Source organism: Zootoca vivipara, chromosome 5, assembly GCF_965207765.1.
Source record: "Zootoca vivipara chromosome 5, rZooViv2.hap1.1, whole genome shotgun sequence".
Lineage (NCBI taxonomy): Eukaryota > Metazoa > Chordata > Lepidosauria > Squamata > Lacertidae > Zootoca > Zootoca vivipara.
In genome coordinates, this window is record NC_142588.1 from 93538080 (window position 1) to 93561325 (window position 23246).

At 47.0% G+C, this 23246-nt stretch overlaps 1 protein-coding gene across 5 annotated transcripts in view; it reads left to right on the plus strand.

The window, feature by feature from the left end:
* PDCD1 (programmed cell death 1) overlaps nucleotides 1–18884 on the plus strand; it is a 29093-nt gene extending 10209 nt beyond the window's left edge. For 4 of the 5 annotated variants that reach the window (XM_088669328.1, XM_060274269.2, XM_088669327.1 and 1 more), the window contains 4 exons: nucleotides 8385–8681; nucleotides 9590–9787; nucleotides 10629–10663; nucleotides 17024–18884. In XM_088669328.1, coding sequence (XP_088525454.1) covers nucleotides 8417–8681; nucleotides 9590–9787; nucleotides 10629–10663; nucleotides 17024–17242 — 717 coding nt within the window. In that variant the 5' untranslated portion in view covers nucleotides 8385–8416 and the 3' untranslated portion in view covers nucleotides 17243–18884. Of the gene's footprint in view, nucleotides 1–3379; nucleotides 3989–8384; nucleotides 8682–9589; nucleotides 9788–10628; nucleotides 10664–17023 lie in introns of those variants that run through there. The other variant, XM_088669326.1, reaches the window with a different exon arrangement.
* The last annotated feature ends 4362 nt before the right edge of the window (nucleotides 18885–23246 follow it).

Sequence of the window (23246 nt, forward strand, 5' to 3'; positions counted from 1 at the left end):
TTTTTTTTTTTTTTGACGGGGCGGTTTTAAGCCAAACAAAAGTGTCAGCAGTTCTGATGCGAGAGTGTAAACATCTCTTGATGCCATTAGTACCGGAGCATTATGCAAATTCTCCTAATTTCTGAGAAATCATTAGATGCGTAGGGTGAAGGCTATGAATCATTTCCTGTCAAATGCGCCGTTAGCTTTTTCTTGCTGAACGAACAGATTTTGTTTGGAAAAGAGAAAGGGAGACAGGGTGCCGGAGCGGGGGCCTTGGCCTGCGAAAGCCAGAGCATCCGGTCACATACCTTCCAGGTGCCCCATTTTAAGCGGGACAGCCACACTTTCTCTGCCTCCGTCCCGGGGCGCCCCAATTTTGTGCAGCCTGTGGACAGGGGCCACGGAAGCAGCTCCTGCAGTGGAAGGCTGCATTGGGAAGGAGTCTATGACACAGGATTTATGTATAAGCTAAACAAGCTCTAGCTTAGGGCTCCACTCTCTTGCCCCCCCCCCAGTAAAGGAAAAAAATACTGGGTGTACATTTCGAAAATATAAGATAAAAACCAAATAAAATACAACCTACATCCAGCAACAGTGTTTTGTGTTGTGTAGGCTCTTCTGATGTAAGTCATGGACCCCGCCTGCTCCCTCAAATATCACTGGTGTGCTCCTTTCTATACAGGGCCGGCTCTAAGGCAAGGCTGGGTGGCGCAATGCGCCAGGCCGCCGGGCCGCCGGGGGGGGCGCTGTGCTGCTGTGCCCGTGGCAGCCGTGCGGCGCCCGCCAAACAGCTGCGCTGGGAAACGGGGTGGGGGGGCGCCAGAGGGCTCTTCGCACCACGGTGCCAGGGCGCCAGTTACGCTTAAGATGGCCCTGTTTCTATATATAGGGTGCCTACATTCTGCATGGACTGTTATATACTTCTTAATTGTATTTCACTATTAATATTGTTGTTGATGTTGTTTAGTCGTTTAGTCATGTCCGACTCTTCGTGACCCCATGGACCAGAGCACGCCAGGCACTCCTGTCTTATACTGCCTCCCGCAGTTTGGTCAAACTCATGTTCGTAGCTTCGAGAACACTGTCCAACCATCTCGTCCTCTGTCGTCCCCTTCTCCTTGTGCCCTCAATCTTTCCCAACATTAGGGTCTTTTCCAGGGAGTCTTCTCTTCTCATGAGGTGGCCAAAGTATTGGAGCCTCAGCTTCACAATCTGTCCTTCCAGTGAGCACTCAGGGCTGATTTCCTTCAGAATGGATAGGTTTGATCTTCTTGCAGTCCATGGGACTCTCAAGGGTCTCCTCCAGCACCATAATTCAAAAGCATCAATTCTTCGGCGATCAGCCTTCTTTATGGTCCAGCTCTCACTTCCATACATCACTATTAATATACTTCTTCTTAATTGTATTTCAGTCCAACAGTTACTTTGATAATATACATATGTGCAAATGGCTTGAGATAACTATGAGGTCCATCAATTACCATATAGCATATATTCAACACACAAAAACAGTGACCATTTGGTGTTGACAAAAGACAGCTGGACGTAGAAAGACTACCTTCGGTAGCTTAGGGCCTCATCAAACCAAAATCCAGCCCTGGGCATGAGAGCTGGAGTCCTGCCTTCTTACTGTTATAGGGAAATTCCTGGGCTCACTTGGATTACCAAAGGCAGCAGCCAAGGAAATAGGAGCAAAACAGCAGCCTGTAGGCCTGGTCTTTATTCCAGAGACTGTTGCAACGAGTTGCACCCCACCACATGGGAGAAGCAGCAAGGAGCCCAGAACAAAGGATGGCTCCCACATTTATCAGTTTTACAAAGATACCCACAACACCCCTAAAATTACATCATGCATACATCACAAATTGGGAGGGCCTGGCGACAGAAACCTTGAGCATCAGGGCTTGCCCCCATCCTTCCCTTGACCTCCACTATACACCCATCAAGTGATGCAAAAGAGACATTTACATGTCTCTGTTTCCCAGCCAAGTTAATCACACCCTTCTGTCTTGATCTAGGTTTGCTACTGCTTCTGGAATGGCTACCTGCCTGGCACTCAGGTAGATTATCACTCAGGCAGAGGGGCTGCTGAGTACGTGAGCTCACGCTTTCGGGGTTATGGCTGCCCTCACTCGTGTCACAAGCTCCCCCCCCCCTGGTAGCCATTTCCTTCCTGAACAGAACAACGTTTGAAATTGTGTGGCAGGCATCCCCAAACTTTGGCCCTCCTGATGTTTTGGACTACAATTCCCATCTTCCCTGACCACTGCTCCTATTAGCTAGGGATCATGGGAGTTGTAGGCCAAAACATCTGGAGGGCCGCAGTTTGGGGATGCCTGTTGTGTGGTGTCATGCGTTATGTGGTGCTTTGATGAGACGCTGCGTGTGAGAGAATGAAGGGGGGGTGCACACTGCGTGCTGGAGGGGAAAAACACCCCCATCATTTTTAAAAAAACACTGTAGCATTCCCAAACCTGGCAAGCATGGGGCTTTGAGGTGGAGGAGGGAGGGAGGATTTTTATCAGCAGAATGTTCGGAGTGGGTGTGTTATGTGGTAAACTGTATTTTGGGGGGGGGGGTTCCCATTCAGCTGTCATCATGGATCATAGCTGTTGATACAAGCCAGCCGTTCCCAAACCTTTCTGGCCCACCTATCCCTTGGTGCATTAATTTATCCACAGTGCCCTTTACCCTAGCCTATAAAAACAGCTATTCACTTCCCTGAAAGGTAATTTTATTTATTATATACTTTCCTTCATCATGAGACGTCAGGCGGTTCACAGAGTAGAAAACAGGATAAAAACATGAAAATAAGTAAAACACAACAGCGGAACGTTAACACCCCTTCCCACATGAGAAACAAATGCACAATGGCCACAATCAATCACATACGTTAGGTGCAACAATAGCCCTATATAGAAAAACCATTGGATTGAAATTAAAAGGGAATTGAATTTTTAAAAAACCACCCAAACTTTCACTGCAGAAGGAGCTTAATGCATGTTCAGATCTCCCGGAAATGTTTGGCATGGTTTGTTGGCATGCATCTGTCTCAGGAGACAGTGGAAGAGGGCGCCTTTGGGGCTGACGTCAAACTGTTGGAAGCTTGCAGCGCCTGATGTGGCTGTAGAGGCTGATACGGGAGAGACATGTTTTGTTGCAGCTGGGGCAGAGGAAAGCGCCCAGTTGTGCCTGGAAATAATAGGTGTAATTCAGAGATTTGTGAACTACCTCAGTGAATTTGTTAATTTGAATTAGTCCATTCCAGAAGGGAGGCCCTGGAGAAGTGGACACGTTTGGGCCTGCCATCCTGTACATCGTTTACAAATTATCTACTTCCATCTTGCCTCCTGCAGCCCAACAGCTTGGTAGCTTTTGGTGACGAAGGAATGGCAAGAGGGAAAATGTGTCTTCTTGTTACTGCTTTCCTATCTGACTCTTGAGTCCCAGTGAGAGGCTGCTTCCTCTCTCGTGGCGTCACTTTCTGGCAATGCAGCAGTTTGCAAACAAACAAAAAATTGCGTGGGGTTCGAAATGTGCGGGAGGATGTCTTTTCTCTCACCCCACTCTGCTGCCTTTTTGTTGTGGTCTCGTGCATCAAATCCTTTTGTGCTTGGCGCGCTGACGTTTCCTTTAAACCTCGCCGAGCATGTGAAACCTGCCATGGTAGGAGGGAGGGAGGGAAAAAAAGGGTGGGAGGGGGAGCTCTGGGGTTCTGCGGCAGGCAGCGATGGGGACAGTTCAGTTCTGCTCCTGGCGCCGTCAGGTGGCTGCCGGAACAACGGTGGCACAACGAGGGCCAACTCTGCAGGGATGGTGGGCCGGGAAGCGGCCCGCTGATGCTCTTGCCTCAGAGCAGCTTGAATCCTGGGACCGGGGTGTGATTTCTAAGCAGCCCCAACCAGCCTTTGGGAGGAGACAATGGAGAGCCTTCATCAGATGGAGTTGGCTGGAATGATCTTATTGCTACTTTTCTGCCGGTCTGCTCTTCTCACCCAGCAGTCTGGTATGTAACCGGTGTGCTCATCCGAATGAGGCTTCTGTTGCTTTAACTCCCAAGGAATGGGCAGGAGGCGAATTCTCAGGGGAGACTGAGGCAGGTCTATGGATAACTCATGATGGCTTCGAAGTCTATGCTCTGGATGCCGGTTGTTTGGGGAGAAACTGTAGGGCTTCCCAGGGGGGTCTGGTTGTTCACCAAGGAAGGCAGATGTCAGACCGCATGGGCCTCTGATCTGAACCAAAAAGGTCGTTATTATGTGCTCAATTAACAGAGGAAAAAGAATAGTAGAAAATTCATGTACTCAAGGTAGGGGGTGGTTCGCCACAGTGCAAAATCATCCTGCGGAACTCCTTGCTCCATGATGCTCCTGCTGCCACTACTCTCAGCATAATTTAACAGCCACAAAATGCAGGTGGTCAACCTCCAGATGGCCAACCAGGACCCTTTACCATCTTAGTCCCCTCCTCTACAATCTTCCAGCTTGTAAATATCCTTCTTAAAGTGTGGAGCTCAGAACTGGAGTATCCAAATTTAATCAGGGTTTCTTAGCTCCGCTTCTATAAACAATATTTTAAATTTCCAATGCAAATATTTTGTAAGGTTTTATGCTGTGTTATCCTCATTTACGTTCTTTATTTGTAATGCTTGATTACAAGTTCTACCTAGGAAATATATTTGCTGTGTGCCCGAAGACTTATCCTTGAGCTCTAAAGACTCTCTGTGTGCCGATATGAAGGGGGGGGGGGTGTCCAACTTAACAGGGCCGTTGTTACAGAGGGAACTAATGTAAAAAAACTTAACTCTCAGTCTCAGTGCGGCATGGAAACTAGGCAGTGAGTTCCGCAGTTTAACTCTGCGCTGTGGGAAGAAGGACTTCCTTTTACCTGTCCTGAATCTCCCAGCCTCCACCTTCATGGGAAGCCCACGAGTTCCGTTGTTATGAGAGAGGTGGGGAAACCTTTCCTCTATTCTTGAATAATTGCATAAACGTCTATAATATTAATTGTTGCCAAAGTGGAAATAAATACCCTCTGATGAAAATAGGGACGTTCTATTTCATAACAACAACAACAATATTTTAATATGATTTTTCTGTTTTAAAATTTTAGATAAACATTTACATACTTAAGATACCAGCGACTTCCCTTCTTCTCTTTCCGTGGTTCATCTTACATATCTTATATCCCTGCCTATTTTACCAAAACTATACCAATCAGTTTTGCGTTATTACATCCATCAAAACTTATTTACATTATTGAGTTTATATTAATGCTGCCAGCGTTTTCAGCTGTACACAATTATTTTCCATATATTCAATAAACGTTTTCCAATCTTCTGATAATTTTATAATTTATACCCCGCCCATCTGACTGGGTTGCCCCAGCCGCTCTGGGTGGCTTCCAACATACGTTGTTGTTGTATAGTCGTTTAGTCGTGTCCGACTCTTTGTGACCCCATGGACCATAGCATGCCAGACACTCCTGTCTTCCACTCCCTCCCACAGTTTGGTCAAACTCATGTTCGTAGCTTCGAGAACACTGGCCAACCATCTCGTCCTCTGTCGTCCCCTTCTCCTAGTGCCCTCAATCTTTCCCAACATCAGGGTCTTTTCCAGGGAGTCTTCTCTTCTCATGAGGTGGCCAGAGTATTGGAGCCTCAGCTTCACGATCTGTCCTTCCAGTGAGCACTCAGGGCTGATTTCCATAAGAATGAAGAGATTTGATTTTCTTGCAGTCCATGGGACTCTCAAGAGTCTCCTCCAGCACCATAATTCAAAAGTATCAATTCTTCGGCGATCAGCCTTCTTTATGGTCCAGCTCTCGCTTCCATACATCACTACCGGGAAAACAATAGCTTTAACTATACGGACCTTTGTCAGCAAGGTGATGTCTCTGCTTTTTAAGATGCTGTCTAGGTTTGTCATTGCATTTCTCCCAAGAAGCAGGCGTCTTTTACGGTAATTTTGTGACTGCTGTCACCATCTGCAGTGATCATGGAACCCAAGAAAGTAAAATCTCTCACTGCCTCCATTTCTTCCCCTTCTATTTTGCCAGGAGGTGATGGGACCAGTGGCCATCATCTTAGTTTTTTTGATGTTGAGCTTCAGACCATATTTTGCGCTCTCCTCTTTCACCCTCATTAAAAGGTTCTTTAATTCCTCCTCACTTTCTGCCATCAAGGTTGTGTCATCAGCATATCTGAGGTTGCTGATATTTTTTCTGGCAATCTTAATTCTGGTTTGGGATTCATCCAGTCCAGCCTTTCGCATGATGAATTCTGCATATAAGTTAAATAAGCAGGGAGACAATATACAACCTTGTTGTACTCCTCTCCCAATTTTGAACCAATCAGTTGTTCTACATCCAGTTCTAACTGTAACTTCTTGTCCCACATAGAGATTTCTCAGGAGACAGATGAGGTGATCAGGCACTCCCATTTTTTTAAGAACTTGCCATAGTTTGCTGTGGTCGACAGAGTCAAATGCTTTTGCATAGTCAACGAAGCAGAAGTAGATGGTTTTTCTGGAACTCTCTAACTTTCTCCATAATCCAGCGCATGTTTACAATGTGGTCTCTGGTTCCTCTGCCCCTTCGAAATCCAGGTTGCACTTCTGGGAGTTCTCGGTCCACATACAGCTTAAGCCTGCATTGTAGAATTTTAAGCATAACCCTCTTGTCTCTCCTAGCTACTTTTTGGAAATCTGCATTCAATTTCCTGTATCTTTCACTATCTCCCTCACATTTTGCTTGCCTTCTCTTTCCCGCTATTTGTAAGGCCTCGTTGGACAGCCATTTTGCTTTCTTGCATTTCCTTTTTCTTGGGATGGTTTTCGTTGCTGCCTCCTGTATAATGTTACGAGCCTCCATCCATAGTTATTCAGGCACTCTGTCCACCAAATCTAAATCCTTAAACCTGTTCCTCACTTCCACTGTGTGGAATTTGATTTAGATTGTGTCTTACTGGCCCAGTGGTTTTTCCTACTTTCTTCAGTTTAAGCTGAATTTTTGCTATAAGAAGCTGATGATCTGAGCCACAGTTAGCTCAGATCTTGTCTTTGTTGCCTGTATAGAGCTTCTCCATCTTTGGCTGCAGAGAATATAATCAATCTTATTTCGATGCTGCCCAACTGGTGATGTCCATGTGTAGAGTCGTCTCTTGTGTTGTTGGAAAAGAGTGTTTGTGATGACCAGCTTGTTCTCTTGACAGAACTTTATTAGCCTTTGCCCTGCTTAGTTTTGAACTCCAAGGCCAAACTTGCCAGTTGTTCTTTTTATCTCTTGACTCCCTACTTTAGCATTCCAATCCCCTATAATGATAAGAACATCCTTCTTTGGTGTCATTTCTAGAAGGTGTTGTAAGTCTTCATAGAACTGGTCAATTTCAGTTTCTTCAGCAGCGGAAGTTCATGCATAAACTTGGAATACTGTGATGTTTAAAGGGCTGCCTTGGATTCGTATCGAGATCATTCTATCAATTATGAGATTGCATCCCAGTACAGCTTTTGCCACTCTTTTGTTGAGTATGAGGGCCACTCCATTTCTTTTACAGGATTCTTGCCCACAGTAGTAGATATGATGGTCATCCGAACTGAATTCGCCCATTCCCGATCATTTTAGTTCACTGATGCCCAGGATGTCGATATTTATTCTTGTCATCTCATTTTTGACCACATCCAGCTTACCTCCACCCATGGTTCTTACATTCCAGGTTCCTATGCAATATTTTTCTTTACAGCATCGGACTTTCCTTTCGCTTCCAGGCATATCCGCAACTGAGCGACCTTTCGGCTTTGGCCCAGCCGCTTCATCAGCTCTGAATCTACTTGTACTTGTCCTCCGCTCTTCCTCAGTAGCATGTTGGACGCCTTCCGACCTGAGGGGCTCATCTTCCAGCGTCATAACTTTTATATGCCTATTGTCTTTGTCCATGGAGTTTTCTTGGCAGGGATACTGGAGTGGCTTGCCAGTTCATGCTCCAACATATATAAAAACTTAATAAAACACATTAAAAAAACCCTTCCCTATAGAGGGCTGCCTTCAGATGTCTTCTAAAGGTTGTATAGTTCCTTATTTCCTTTGGGGAGGGGGTCCGCATAACTCCATGCCCTCCAAAAATTTATCTAATGAAAATAGGGACTTTCCATGGAATAACGGGACATTCTAGGACCAAATCAGAAACCAGGACGGCTTCTGTAAATCTGGGATTGTCCCTTGAAAACAGGGACACTTGGAGGGTCAGGGAATATTTGCCATTTGTTCATTGGCCCAGAGGCTGATGGCAGATGGGGCCCAACTAGCTGCTGCAAGCCCCGTATTGGGGGAGGCTGCCTTGAAAGCTTTATTGGGCCGATCTACCAATTAAACTGAGCCAAGCTTTGCTTTTGGTCTCTTTTCGCCAGCAACCTTTCGTCCATCGCAGTTAGATAAACCGATGGGAGCAACAGCCAGGTTCACCTGTCGCTTGTCGGAGACCATTCAAAAGTATTCCCTTAACTGGTACAAACTGGGTGATGACAAGCAGCCAAAATTACTGGACCTCGGAAAAAGGAAGTATAACCCCACCAAGCTGAACGCGACGACCTTTGAAATTAAAATCTCGGACTTGGAGATGAACGATAGCGGGACCTACTTCTGTGCCCTCATACGGCCCTCGATGGAGTTGACAGAAAGCAACAGGGCCAACCTCACAGTAACAGGTTTGATACAAGTCGTTCTGGTGTTGATGGGTGCGGTTGGGTGAGAAAGTGGCAAATGCGATTCATCACGAGCAGGAGCAGAACTGACGCATGTTGGGGAATCTACAACATTTATTTATTTTTCAAACAAAACTCTTACCCCGCTTCATTGTAAGAAGCGAAAACCTCAAAGCGGATTACGGGGGAAAACGATGAAGCAATAAAATCATCGGTAAGAAAAATTAGCAACAATAATCTGAGAGTTGAAAGAACTACAGATTAAACCTCAAAGCAACTTTTTAAACCACTGGTTAGGCTTACCTAAACAAAAATGTTTTTACCGAAAATTGTACAATGAAGGTGTCTGCCTGATATCAATAGTCAGGGATTTCCAAAAGGATAGCTGCTGCCACACTAAAAGATTGAGCCATCCCAATTTCCCCATGGGGGTCTGAACTGACAGTGTCTGATCAGGAATGAGACCTTGGGGTCAAAGTGTATAGCTCAGTGAAGGTGTACCTGCAGATTCTTGCTAGCTTCCAAGTAGGATTGATTAACTGGCTCCGTTTATAGGCTTATCCTATATAATACAAATATAGGACATGAAAAGATGGACCATCAATGCATCAACAAAATTGTGATCTTAAAGCACGGACAGGTTGATGGCAAACTGGAGCAATTATTTTAGTGGCCTTGACCTCATGCCTGATCACCGTCACGTAGACTCAGAAGTAAATCATATTAATATTATTTGAACCAAGGCTGCTCCCAGACTGTCCCTGTTATGCGGGTGAGAGTCAGCCCCATACTCTCTGCAATGACTCTTGGAAAAGTGCTAAGCATGATTCTTTTATGCTGCGTTAGCCTTGGGATGGACCCAAAATTTTGGAGCCAGTCGGTGACTTTGCCTTTCTGCTTCAAACCCTCAGAGAAACAACTCGAGCCTGGACTACCATTGGAGGCGACGGAGCTTGGACTACCGTCGGAGGAGACAGAGCCTGGACTACCGTCGGAGGAGAGGGAGGATCATGGGGAGATCCTCCTTGCTGTCGTCGGAGGAGTTGGACTGTTTCTGGTGCTCCCAATCTTGTGTTACTACCTCTTTAACCTCATCCAGAGAAGGCAAGGTGGGCATTTCAGCTGCTTGGCCCCCTTTCCTCTCTCCCAGCCATCTTATATAATAATGATAATGATAATTTATACCCCGTCCATCTGGCTGGGTTTCCCCAGCCACTCTGAGCAGCTCCCAACAGAATACAGTGGTACCTCGAGTTACAAATGCCTCAGGTTACAAACGCCGCTAACCTGGAAGAGTTACCTCGAGTTGAGAACTTTGCCCCAGGATGAGAGCGGAAATCGTGTGCCGGCGGCACAGTGGCAAGAAGAGGCCCTATTAGCGAAAGCACGCCTCTAGTTAAGAACAGTTTCAGGTTAAAAACGGACCTCCGGAACGAATTAATTCCGTAACTAGAGGTTGTTGTTTAGTCGTGTCCGACTCTTCGTGACCCCAGGAGGTGATGGTACCACTGTACTAAAAACATGATAAAACATCAAGTATTAAAAACTTCCCTAAACAGGGCTGCCTTCAGATGTCTTCTAAAAGTCAAATAGTTGTTTATCTCCTTGACATCTGATAGGAGAGTTGTTTATTTCCTTGACATCTGATGGGAGGGCGTTTCACAGGGCGGGTGCCACCACCGAGAAGGCCCTCTGCCTGGTTCCCTGTAACCTCACTTCTCACAGTGAGGGAACCACCAGAAGGCCCTTGGAGCTGGACCTCAGTGTCCAGGCTGAACGATGGGGGTGGAGACGCTCCTTCAGAGTATACTGGACAGAGTATGGTCTTGGCAGCCACTCCCAGTCACCAGTCCGGCAGCCATATTCTGGATAAGTTGTAGTTTCTGAGTCACCTTCAAAGGTAGCCCCATGCTCAATGCACGAATTCTAACGGCTTGTATCCTTTTGCAGAGGAAGAAAAACTGCAGGATGAAAATGCTCCCTTGGTAAGTTTCCTTTTGCTCAGAGAGCTTCTCTCGCTGTCGGCCCCTTCTGACTCTGGCACTTGGCTGATGCAATTCACACCACATCCTGTTTGGCCCCCAATGTACAGATATGGGCCCCACCAGGCAGCTGTTCTGTTGTTTGGGTATTCTGCAACATGTTTGATCTGGACACAGACATTTAAAGCACTATGAGAGGCGATTAAAGCACCATCAGAGGCGAATTTGGAGAAGTAATAATAATAATAATAATTTATTTATACCCCGCCCATCTGGCTGGGTTTCCGCAGCCACTCTGGGCGGCTTCGAACGGACATTAAAATACAATAATCTATTAACCTTTAAAAGCTTCCCCAAACAGGGCTGCCTTCAGATGTCTCCTAAAAGTCTGGTAGTTGTTTATCTCTTTGACATCTGAGGGGAGGGCGTTCCATAGGGCGGGTGCCACTACCGAGAAGGCCCTCTGCCTGGTTCCCTGTAGGTGCTTTGACACCACCGCTGAGGATACTGGATCCAGTAATGTAAATGCCTCAGGCAGCACCCACCACTGACAATGAGATGGCCAGCCCAGTGCCCAGGTTGGACCACAAGTACGGCGAGGTCTCCGTCAGGAACCATGCTATATCGAAACGGAAGCCAAGGTCAAATATTGTGTAGCAGATTCCAGTGTCGGTGATGGTAGCGGACGTGGTCAGCCCCAGTCCCAAATACAGCAGCGTGAGCCCGGACATGGCGGTGGCGGCGAGTCCTCAGCATGGACCAAACGCGACCGGGAATCACCTGACCCACAGAATGCACTACTAGGCGCACTGGCAGAGGAACAGGGGGCGGGGTGGGCGGTTGAAGCACACTGCCCCCGGCACCATTGGGAAGCAGGGTACCATCATGGCCCCCCTCCGACACGCGCCGCACCCCCCCGCCGGGTGCCACGCCCCATGGGCAGTGCGCCATTCCCCCAGGGTGCACGCCACGCCCCCGGGACGCACACCAGCCACGCCCCCGCCTGCTCTCCACCCCCTGGTGCTGGAGTCTGCAGCTTCGCCACTCACTGGGCATCAAGCTTAGGGGCTCCGCAACTATGATGTAGTGAATTGAGCAGAACAGAAAGCGAGAGGTGGGGGGGTTGGGCGCACTGAATTTTGGGCTTGCACAGGGCCCCGCTGAAATTTGAAAGGCCAAATTCTGCCTCTGGTTCTGCATGATGTACCGTAGAACTGAGCACGATGCCTCAGTCCTGGATTTTGCCTATTGTAGTTTGTTCTGTGATGCTTTCCCAATGCTTCCACATTGGCTGCATTCACAAAGCGGGAGTTTTTTTGGGGGGGGGAATCAAAGTTGTTAAGCATCTCCCCCCCATTTTGGGGGGGGGCTTTTCATTTTTTTTAAAAAAAAAATCACCCTACTTGCCATATGTTGAGGTTTTCCTGGATATTTTGCCGATTCAGTGTAAATCTGCCTTGACACCATTTTCAAGTCCAATTCCCCCTGGACGTATGGCAGCCCTAATTTTTTCCCCATTTTCCTGATGCTTCCCTAACGGGTAATTTCCACATCATATTTTTTGAGCTTTTACATGACACAGAAACCGGTTATGGAAACAGAGCAGAATATAGTGCAATTTCCCCTGTTATCTGCTTCCAGGAAAAAAAATCTGTTTGCAAATAACACAAGAATGAGTACAAAAATTATAGAAGTGGATTTTACATTGTGTGGGGGTGGCGCTGTGGGTTAAACCACTGAGCCTAGGGCTTGCCAATCAGAAGGTCGGCGGTTCGAATCCCCGCGGCGGGGTGAGCTCCTGTTGCTCGGTCCCTGCTCCTGCAAACCTAGCAGTTCAAAAGCACGTCAAAATGCAAGTAGATAAATAGGTACCGCTCCGGTGGGAAGGTAAACGGCGTTTCCGTGCACTGCTCTGGTTCGCTAGAAGCGGCTTTGTCATGCTGGCCACATGACCTGGAAGCTGTACGCTGGCTCCCTCGGCCAATAACGTGAGATGAGCGCCGCAACCCCAGAGTCGGTCACGACTGGACGTAATGGTCAGGGGTACCTTTACCTTACATCTCAAATATATGGACCCGTGGTTGCTATGCAGTGGCGCTGTAGCTAGCAAAAGAGGAGCAAGAAATAAACCTAAACATTTATTGTTTTAAAATATGCACAGATGGGAAATGAAGCAGTCTGGCTGCCCTGAAATGTTTGCTGGTGGAAACAAGTATTGAAAGCGGGATTGTGTGTGGCCTGACGTTACCAGATGTCCCCGTCTCCCGGGGACAGTCCCTGGTTTTACAAACCAGTCCCCTGAGAAAATCCATTGAAGTTGAAAAGTGTCCCTGGATTCATTGAAAAAATTCTGGTAACCTTAGCACTGTGCCCCCCCCCCCCCGATAGCCTCTTGAGCACAAATCATCATGACTGTGTAATAAAAAGGATGTCTAGAGGGGCCTTACATTTACCTGCACGTAGAAAACCAGCATGTCTGGAAAAAGAGCCCTGTATCTTCCTGAGATGCTCATTTTTCTGCGCTCAGGGGATCTATTTTTGAAGTTGCTTTTAGCCACACAACTTCCCACCGGCAGTTTGAAAGATAAAATGCAGCTAAAACTGGCAAGCAAATCCACGTAGAATCATCAACGTTGAAACACAGATCAAACCAACCCCCCCCCCAAACTAATATAAGTAAATAAATTGTGTGCCTGGGTTGGCTTGCCGAAAGAAAAATGTTTTCAGCAGACATCTGAAGCAGTATAATAGGAAGGGCGCCTGCCTAAGGGGACCCCTAGAAGACATCCAGACTAACCCTCGAATTCTATAACAATATTTTTGGGCAACTAGTGCAGAAGGTGGGTAGGAATTTCAACCAAGCATTTCATACAGGCCCCCTCCGTCCCTGATCACCCAAGTCCAACTCATTTCTAATGCTGAGGTCTGCCTAGGTGATAGAATGCCCCAGAACCAGTGGCAGACGAGAATGGTATGACCCTCCTTAGTATACCAAAGTCTCTGGACTGTACCACTTCAGACTGCGCACAGGAGAGGGTTTATCTCTCTGAATGCTTCCGCACATAAAAAGCTCCTTGCAGGTGTAGTAAACTTTCACATCAGGGAGAACGAGAATTTTTCCTCCCTGATATGCTAATTTTTCTGCCTGCGGGTTTTTCCCCTGTTTATAAAGGGAAGTACCTGCAGACGCAGCTGGGGCAATTTGTGAACTCTGCCTATCACTCTCTTCCACATGATTTTGGCCTAGTTTCCACATGCTGCAGAACCAGGTGGCAAGAATCCTGAGGCGGCCAAAATGGGCAGCCCCATTTCAAACCGTAGGAGGGGATGTGTTCTTTTGTCTACTCACCAACCGGCATTTTAAAACTCCATGCAAGTGGACAACTAGCGCATCAGGGAGAAACATTCCAGCATGCTTCTTGTGGTACTGGTTTTCTACATGCGGGGAGCTTTTTAAATGCACATTGCCCATCTGCCTAGCATCCTCCTTCTGGCAGCACACAGCCAGACCCCCCCGCCCCGCCCCGAGAGCTGACAACCAGTGCATGGAAGGAGTCTTATTCAGAAATACATTGCCTTTGAACATGGAGACTCCATTTAATGATCCATGCATTTGTCATATTAAGATCATAGATCATAGAATCATAGATCATAGAATCATAGAGTTGGAAGAGACCACAAGGGCCATCCAGTCCAACCCCTGCCAAGCAGGAAACACCATCAAAGCATTCCTGACAGATGGCTGTCAAGCCTCTGCTTAAAGACCTCCAAAGAAGGAGACTCCACCACACTCCTTGGCAGCAAATTCCACTGCCGAACAGCTCTTACTGTCAGGAAGTTCTTCCTAATGTTTAGGTGGAATTTTCTTTCTTGTAGTTTGAATCCGTTGCTCCGTGTCCGCTTCTCTGGAGCAGCAGAAAACAACCTTTCTCCCTCCTCTATATGACATCCTTTTATATATTTGAACATGATTATCATATCACCCCTTAACCTTCTCTTCTCCAGGCTAAACATACCCAGCTCCCTAAGCCGTTCCTCATAAGGCATCGTTTCCCAGGCCTTTGACCATTTTGGTTGCCCTCTTCTGGACACGTTCCAGCTTATCAGTATCCTTCTTGAACTGTGGTGCCCAGAACTGGACACAGTACTCCAGGTGAGGTCTGACCAGAGCAGAATACAGTGGTACTATTACTTCCCTTGATCTAGATGCTATACTCCTATTGATGCAGCCCAGAATTGCATTGGCTTTTTTAGCTGCTGCATCACACTGCTGACTCATGTCAAGTTTGTGGTCTACCAAGACTCCTAGATCCTTTTCACATGTACTGCTCTCAAGCCAGGTGTCTCCCATCCTGTATTTGTGCCTTTCATTTTTTTTTTTGCCCAAGTGTAGCACTTTACATTTCTCCTTGTTAAAATTCATCTTGTTTGCTTTGGCCCAGTTGTCTAATCTGTTAAGGTCATTCTGAAGTGTGATCCTGTCCTCTGGGGTGTTAGCCACCCCTCCCAATTTGGTGTCATCTGCAAACTTGCTCAGGATGCCCTCAAGCCCATCATCCAAGTCATTGATAAAGATGTTGAACAAGACTGGGCCCAAGACAGAACCCTGTGGCACCCCACTAGTCACTACTCTCCAGGATGAGGAGGAGCCATTGATGAGCACCCTTTGGGTTCGGTCAGTAAGCCAGTTACAAATCCACTGAATGGTAGCATTGTCTAGCCCACATTTTACCAGCTTCTTTACAAGAATATCATGGGGCACCTTGTCAAAGGCCTTGCTGAAATCAAGATAGGCTACATCCACAGCGTTCCCTTCATCTACCAGGCTTGTAATTCTGTCAAAAAATGAGATCAGATTAGTCTGACATGACTTATTTTTCAGGAACCCATGCTGACTTTTAGTGATCACAGAGTTTCTTTCTAGGTGCTCACAGACTGTTTGCTTAATGATCTGCTCTAGAATCTTTCCTGGTATTGATGTCAGGCTGACTGGGCGGTAATTGTTTGGGTCCTCTCTTTTCCCCTTTTTGAAAATAGGGACAACATTTGCCCTCCTCCAGTCTGCTGGAACTTCGCCTGTTCTCCAGGAATTTTCAAAGATTATTGCCAGTGGTTCTGAAATCACCTCTGCCAGTTCTTTTAATACTCTTGGATGTAGTTCATCTGGCCCTGGAGACTTGAATACATCTAAACTAGCCAAGTATTCTTGTACTACCTCCTTACTTATTCTGGGCTGTGTTTCCCCTGCTGAATCATCTGCTCCATATTCTTCAGGTCGGGCGTTGTTTTCTTTCTTGGAGAAGACTGAGGCAAAGAAGGCATTGAGGAGTTCTGCCCTTTCTCTGTCCCCTGTTTGCATTTCACCATCTTCTCCTCTGAGTGACCCCACTGTTTCCTTGTTTTTCCTTTTGCTACGGACATACCCATATCACAGGAAGGGGCTACTGGATCAAGCCAAAGGCCGGTCTTGTCCAGCGTCCTGTTCTCACAGTGGCTGAGCAATTGCCCGTAGGAAACTCACACTCAGGATTCGAACACAAGAGCAACTCTCCCCTCCTGCAGCCTCAACCAACTGGTATTCGGAAACATCCCTGCCTCCAGCTATGGAGGCAGAGAACAGCCATCCTGGCTTGTGGCCATCGATCGCCCTCTCCTCTGTGAATTTGTCTCACCTTCTTTTAAAGCCGTCTTAAAGCTAGGGGTCAAAGGAAGAAAGACAAATTATCTTTAGTTTGGTGTGACTTCATTGGTTTTTGAAAAAGACATGAACAGGCCCCCTTAGGTGTATATAAATGGGTATGGTTAGTCCTTTGAGGCCACCCAAGTTGGTGGCTGTCACTGCAGAAGTGAGTTCCATAGTTTCCCTTTGTACTGTATAGCTTCTTAAAAAAACAAAAAACAACTGGCATTCATTTGGTAAAATCTTTTTTATTAAGTTTTACGTTACCAATTTAAATTCAGACATTAAGCCTCAACATGTAGGATTCCCTGAATGCTTTGACTCCTCTCTGCCCTTCTATGGTTACCATTTTCCGCCTTTTTTCAACTGCTTCTCTTATTTTCTCTATTTTTCATAAATAGTCCATTTTTACCCTGATTTCTAGTACACTGCAAGCGCTATTCAAACCCTGCCAAAGTTTTTAGTTATTTACAGTGTTCTTCAAGATACATTGTAAAAAAAATTCCCATTCCTTCTTAAAGTTCTTCCCTTCCTGGTTTCTGATTTTCCCGGTCCATTTCGGCATTCTGGCGTAGTCCATCATCTTCATCAGCCATTTGTCTCTGGTCGGGACTTTTATCTTCTTTCTTTCCATCTCAAAACTGCCCTGTTTTTTAACCCTCCCTCTCTTGGTGTACCTGAAGGAAGAAGGCCCTCCTGCTGTGAGCGTATTCACCGTGGATTATGGGGTGCTGGAATTCCGGGGAGCAGACAGCGCTCAGAGAGCCCCCCACGAACGCTTCGCTTCTGACCAGACCGAATATGCCACCATCATCTTCCCCCCAGAAAAGACGGTCGCTGCCAAAGTAGGCAAAAAGACTAAGGAACCGAAGAACTGCCCCAGCAGAGCGCAGCCACACTGAAGGGGCGGAAGCAAAACCTCCCCCTTTAAAACTTTGCATCCCCCCCCCCCGGACGATTCCTCAAAGGTCCCGGGACCACATTGCAAGCACTGGGCATTCATTTGCAAAGTCAGAGCATGCCGGGGCTCAAGACCGCCTGGAAGCCATATCTTCTGCACGACAACCCTTGCCATTGCATTGCAGAAGCACGCAGGCCGCACCGCACATGCTCAGAGGCACTGTTGTTATAGGACCAAACCCAGGCTCCTTTGGGGGGGGGAGCGATACAGATGATGCTGGCCTATACCCTCAAGTGCCAGTCTTGCCTCTGACTCGTAGTGACTCGCCAGAGCCTCACACCGAGAAGTGGGTGCTCTGCTGACTCGATCTTACTAAGCCAACTCACTTCCTGGGGAAACGTGTGTCTCTTTTGATGACAGGGAGATTTCCAAAGACTGCAACAAACCCATTTCTGGTCTGCTGCTGATTCGTTTCGGAAGTCTGCCCTCAGAGTCCGCCAGGTGGAAAAAGCGACTGGCAACTTTCCGACAGAGCTGGGACTCGTGTGCGTAGAATCCAATAACCGCAGAGCTGGAAGGGACCCGAGGGCATAGCTGCCAAGTTATCCCTTTTTAAAAGGGATTTTCCCTTATGCTGAATAGGCTTCCTTGCGAGAAAAGGGAAAACTTGGTAGCTATGCCCGAGGGTCATCTAGTCCAACCCCCTGCAATGCAGGTATCGCCGTTAAATCTGGTGCTACTTCCTAAGCATGGGCTTTGGGTGCACAATTCCTGGTGCTGTCATTTACCTGGGGGTCCTGGGAAGACCCCCGTCCCTCTGCCCAATGCACGGCCTGGAGCAGGGTGGAGAGGTTAAATAAAAGAGGTAAGGGAATGGGGGAGAGGCTGGAGCGTAGAGGAGAAAGCAAGAGAGAGGGAGCCACTAGACTAGGACTGGGGAGAGACCAGGGTTCAAATCTTCCACTTGGCCATGAAGCTCACTGGGTGACCTTGGGACAGTCACTGCTTCTTGGCCTTAACCTACCTCACAGGGTTGTTGGGGCAATTAAATTTGGAGCGGCGGAACCATGTATGCCAGTTCGAGCTACTTGCAGGGGGGGAAAAGTGTTATAAATGCAATTAGTCAATCAATCATTCTCCGGCTGTGACACTTGGTATGAGAATAAAAGTGTAGCAAACCATTTTGTCAATACAAGGGTCGGGTTTTTGTGTGTGGTGGTGGGGTATTCTGATTACTGCTGGATACTGCATCATGGGATGTTTTCTTCCTCCTCCTCCTCCTCTTCCCCCTCCTCCACCACCACTGTTTTAATGCTATTTTCAGCTGTTTTTAATTCTATGCTTGTAAATCCCCTTGCGGATCCTCACTGTGGGAGGCAGTGGAAGACAGGAGTGCCTGGTGTGCTCTGGTCCATGGGGTCACGAAGAGTTGGACGCGACTAAATGACTCAACAACACAACAAAATCCCCTTGATTCGCATGCAAACGGTGATTCTTAAAACATCACCATCAACATCTATTGGCCTTTTAAATGGAATTGTTATAGGAATCTATCTGCACAGATATCAAAGATATGTATATATTTTATCAGCTGCCTTGGAGGCAGGATGTAAATTTCTATCAATAAATCGGTCAGATCCCTATAGCTGTTTCAGCACCTGATAACTTGCCAAAGTGCTTCTTACCTTGCATTTTTGGTCTTTTAGAAGTGTTCCAGGTTTTGCACGTGGGGAATTTATATTTATTTTTGGTAATTTCTCGCTGGGTTCGTTGAGCGAGAGGTGTCTGTGAAATTGTTCTTGCAACAGCTGGGCAAGTTCAGGGCGAGGTTGTATCACACTGCGCCCGGCAGGGTGTTGTGGCGCTATTCACACTTATGCAGAAAGTGTGCTGTTCAGGTTTCCCACTCTGCTGCCATTGCAAGCTCTGAGAACCAAAGAGCTGCTGCTCATGTGGTCTGCGGTCCGCGCTGCGCCACCAAGCGCAAGGCGAACTCTGTACGTGGCAATGCCGACCTGTTAAAATACATAATGTGCATACAACTGTCAGGCCAACAGCAAGTGGGGAAGAGCATGAAAAGTTTCCGGGCTAGGAAACTATGTTAAAGATCAGCAAGGCTGAACCTGGCGTAAATGCCAACTATACCAGTTGAACGACTGAACAACTAAACAACATGGAGTGTAAGTTCAAGTCTGCTGCAACTGGATTTCTTATGGACAGTGCTAATCCTGAATTTCTTTGGATTTGTGACCATTATGCTCATTTGTCTTCAGTAGCAGTAAAGCTCTGCTGGATTAAATATCAGTTGCCTCTGGTCTATTTTTTGGGGAATCCTGCAATGTGGTTAAGCTTTTACTCTGCTAACTATACATTGGCATCTGCTCTGGATCAATATTGAGCAGAATTCCATGACGGTACCACGGAGCTATGGCCCGTCAAGGAAAAGAATTCGCCAGGCTGTGTTTGACTCAGCAGACAGGCTGAAATGAATCGGTGAGGTCCATTAATTTCTGAGGAAAACTTGGTTGACTACTACGCTCTATTACTACTGTTTCCTCAAACGCCCCTAATTTTGAGAACACCCCCCTAGTCAGCAACTACTTGGGTGAGTTTTTCCATGTCCTCCAAGCTTTGCACAAATGCAAAAAGGCGGGGGCTGAGATCCAGAGAGAGCCAACACCACGCCCCTCCCATCCCTGCAGGCAGAATAAACTCTCAAGTTAACCTTAGCCGACCTCCTTTGTGCGTGGATCTCCAAGGTAAAGCTGCTGCAATTGGTGCTTGACCTTTGCACCTACCCTCTGCTTTCCAAGGGGACCTGGGGACTTCTCCAAATGGATTGGGAGACAGAAACACGTCTAACCAGGACGTGAGGCTGTTTTCTTACTCCATCCCAAGTTTCGAAAGTCTTGGTGACAGAGAATAAGCGCATGTCTGTAAGGAATGTACAAGCAGCAAGTGAATTAACCGTCCTTTGTTCCCCTAGCACCTGCCAAACTTGGACGTAAGAATTTCCCTGCTGGATCAGGCCGCCAAAGGTCCACCTAGCCCATAGCTGCCAAGTTATCCCTTTTTTTAAGGGATTTTCCCTTATGTTGAATAGGCTTCCTCGCGAGAAAAGGGAAAACTTGGCAGCTATGACCTAGCCCAGCATCTTCTCACGGGGGATGGGGGGGTACCAGATGCCTCTGGGAGGCTTGCGAGCAGCACCTGAGCAGGGCAGCAGCTCTCCCCAGATTCCTTGCAACTGGAGTTCAGAAGTGAAGTGGCTTATGCTCAGAAGTTTGCAGGTGCGCATGTGGATTGTTGCTGCTGCCTAAATTGCTTAGGCAATTTAAATGCTAAATTAGCCAGAATGCGCATTTGCATTACAAATCCTCTACTTTCCCTTTCCATAACACATGAAGGGCGGCACAGCATTCTCAAATAGAGGTTCGCCTGCGATTTGAAATTGTGGATGTGTCCTAAGGCTGCTGAGCTGGTGCCACTGCTCATTTTTATTTTAGTTCAATTTGCCTCTCTTTCACCCAGCCTGGCTTCTCTGTGTTTGGCAGTTTTTCTGCAAATTTATATGGCTGACCCGTGCCCACAGCTCCTTTCAGGTTTTCTAGCAAGGCTCCTGGTCTGCAGGCGAAAATGTTGATGCGAAATGCTTTGCATGCTCATTTATGGCGCAGACCGAGCTGCTGCTAGAATCAGAGGAGCACACCAGACCTGTGTTTTTCTGGACACTTGGCAACCTGAATTATGCATAGCATCATGGGGTGCCTCCAGACCACCTGCTTATTGAGCATTCATCCTGATTTGTTTTCAGGGAGAAAATGTTGGCTCTTCTATGAACATTCCCTCTGATCTGTTTGCCGGAAAGTTAGAAAATTGTGGCATAGCAAGTGTTACCTCACACTTTGCAGTGTATCTTCCCATCATTTTCCTTGTCACAAAACATCTGATCTTTCGGGAAAGGTTGTTTGCTACACAATACCTCCCAATCAATTGTAATAGCATAAAATGAATTTTCCAAGATGGGATTGAATACCTCCCGAACATAGAGACAGTCCAGCAGTGCTCCAAGAGAGAGGTGCAGATTTGAAAGCAGAGTCCAGCCTTAAAAACCACTGCTGGGAAATCAGACTTTGGGGTGAATTAGGAGCTGCGTGCTTAAGATTTTGTACACTAACTGTATCACGAACAATATCACAAGTGGCGTGGCATTTGCTTGCTTTTTTAAAACCACATTTAAAGGAAAACAGATATTACTCACTGATTCCTAGATTAAGTACCAATATGTTCAGAGGCCGAAAGAAAAAGCACCAGAGAAGTTAAAAATATTTAGCCTTTTGGCGTTCATCATATTTCACAATTAAGTAAGCGACTCAATTGGATATCATCTCAATGTAATTATATATGTTCTCAATTGTATTTTTCACAAGTGAAGGAATTTAGTAAGATGCCTCTCGATTGCCCATATCTCCTATAAGGTAAATAAGATATGGTATAGGATTCAACTGATAAGGGAAAAGCCTGGTAGAAATTTCATACGAGAAGGGAACCGATGTTAAAATGTTTGGAAATTAATTTTTTTAAACAGTATTTTTGTTGTTGTTGCTTCTTTTGTTGTTGTTGTTCGTTTTTCTTTTCTTTTTGTATGTAAATCGGTGTTGATTTGATTATGTTATGCTTTATTGTGTTGTGTATTTGTATTCTTTTTGAAATAAGAAATAAACATGAATTTTAAAAAAAAAATTGGGGGGAAAAAGAGACAAAGGATGCACACGCCTGAAGCTGGCAGGAAGAACGGCTAAGTGTTCCTGCACAACAACAACAACAACAACAACAACAACAACAACAACAACAACAACAAGGCACTACCGTCTCCTCCTCTCCAATCTCACCCAAGTCGGTTTACAACGACAGTTGGTTCCGGAAGTCTCTTCATCAACGGAAGCGAGCTTTCCCATGGAAAGTCATGGAAAGTGGATTCCTCCGTTGCAGACGATGAAAGCCCCCCCCCCAAGCAGCAGTTTAACCCCCCAGGGTGGGCTTACCTTTCTACAGTTGGGGGTCAAGGCCTTTTCGGCAGCCTCATCTTTGTTGCTTCACAGCTTCACAGCTCTTTCTCTTCGCTAGGTAAGTGTTCCTGACCGAACTTTGGGGCTGGGAAGCTCCCTGCTGGGCATCCTGTGGGGCAGTTGTGGAGGCCTCTGGTCATTCCCCCCCCCAGTCCAGCTGGCGAGGGGGCATTTATTGAATTCCTCCAGTCTTTGCCTTGAAGCTTTTTAAAGGCTGCAGCACCGGAGGCCTTTGGATCGCTCTGAGAAGGCCCGGGCTTGGATCGGGGCCTCCGCGAAGGTCCGGATCGAAGCCCCGGCCTCCGCAAAGCCATCCGAGGCTCCCGGAAGTAAGTAACCTGAGGTGTCTGAGGCCTAGGGAGGCCTCCGCCAAGGCCCAGAGCGAAGCCCCGGCCTCTGCTAAGCCATCCGAGGCCTTCTCAGAGCGACCCGAGGGCCTCCGGTGCTGCAGCGCAGCCACAGAGCCTCGGATGGCTTCGCGGAGGCCGGGGTTTCGCTCTGGGCCTTGGCGGAGGCCTCCCTAGGCCTCAAACACCTCAGGTTACTTACTTCCGGGGTAGGATTGTTCGTAAACTGAAAGTTCGTAAACCGAGGTTCCACTGTATCTAGCTCTCTGTCAAGGAAGGGATGCTTGAGACTCTCAGGCATCCCCAAACTGCAGCCCTCCAGATGTTTTGGCCTACAACTCCCATGATCCCTAGCTAACAGGACCAGTGGTCAGGGATGATGGGAATTGTAGTCCAAAACATCTGGAGGGCCGAAGTTTGGGGATGTCTGCTTGAGCGTGCAGGGCAGTATCTTACAAATAAATCTCCAAAGCCAGTGCTCCTGCATAACTGAGCTGGCAGGAAACAACCCAGATACAAATTGTGCAAAACAAGAGGGCTTCATTTGCCTTTCTTTCTTTTCAGCCAACCCCAGAATCCAGATTTGCTC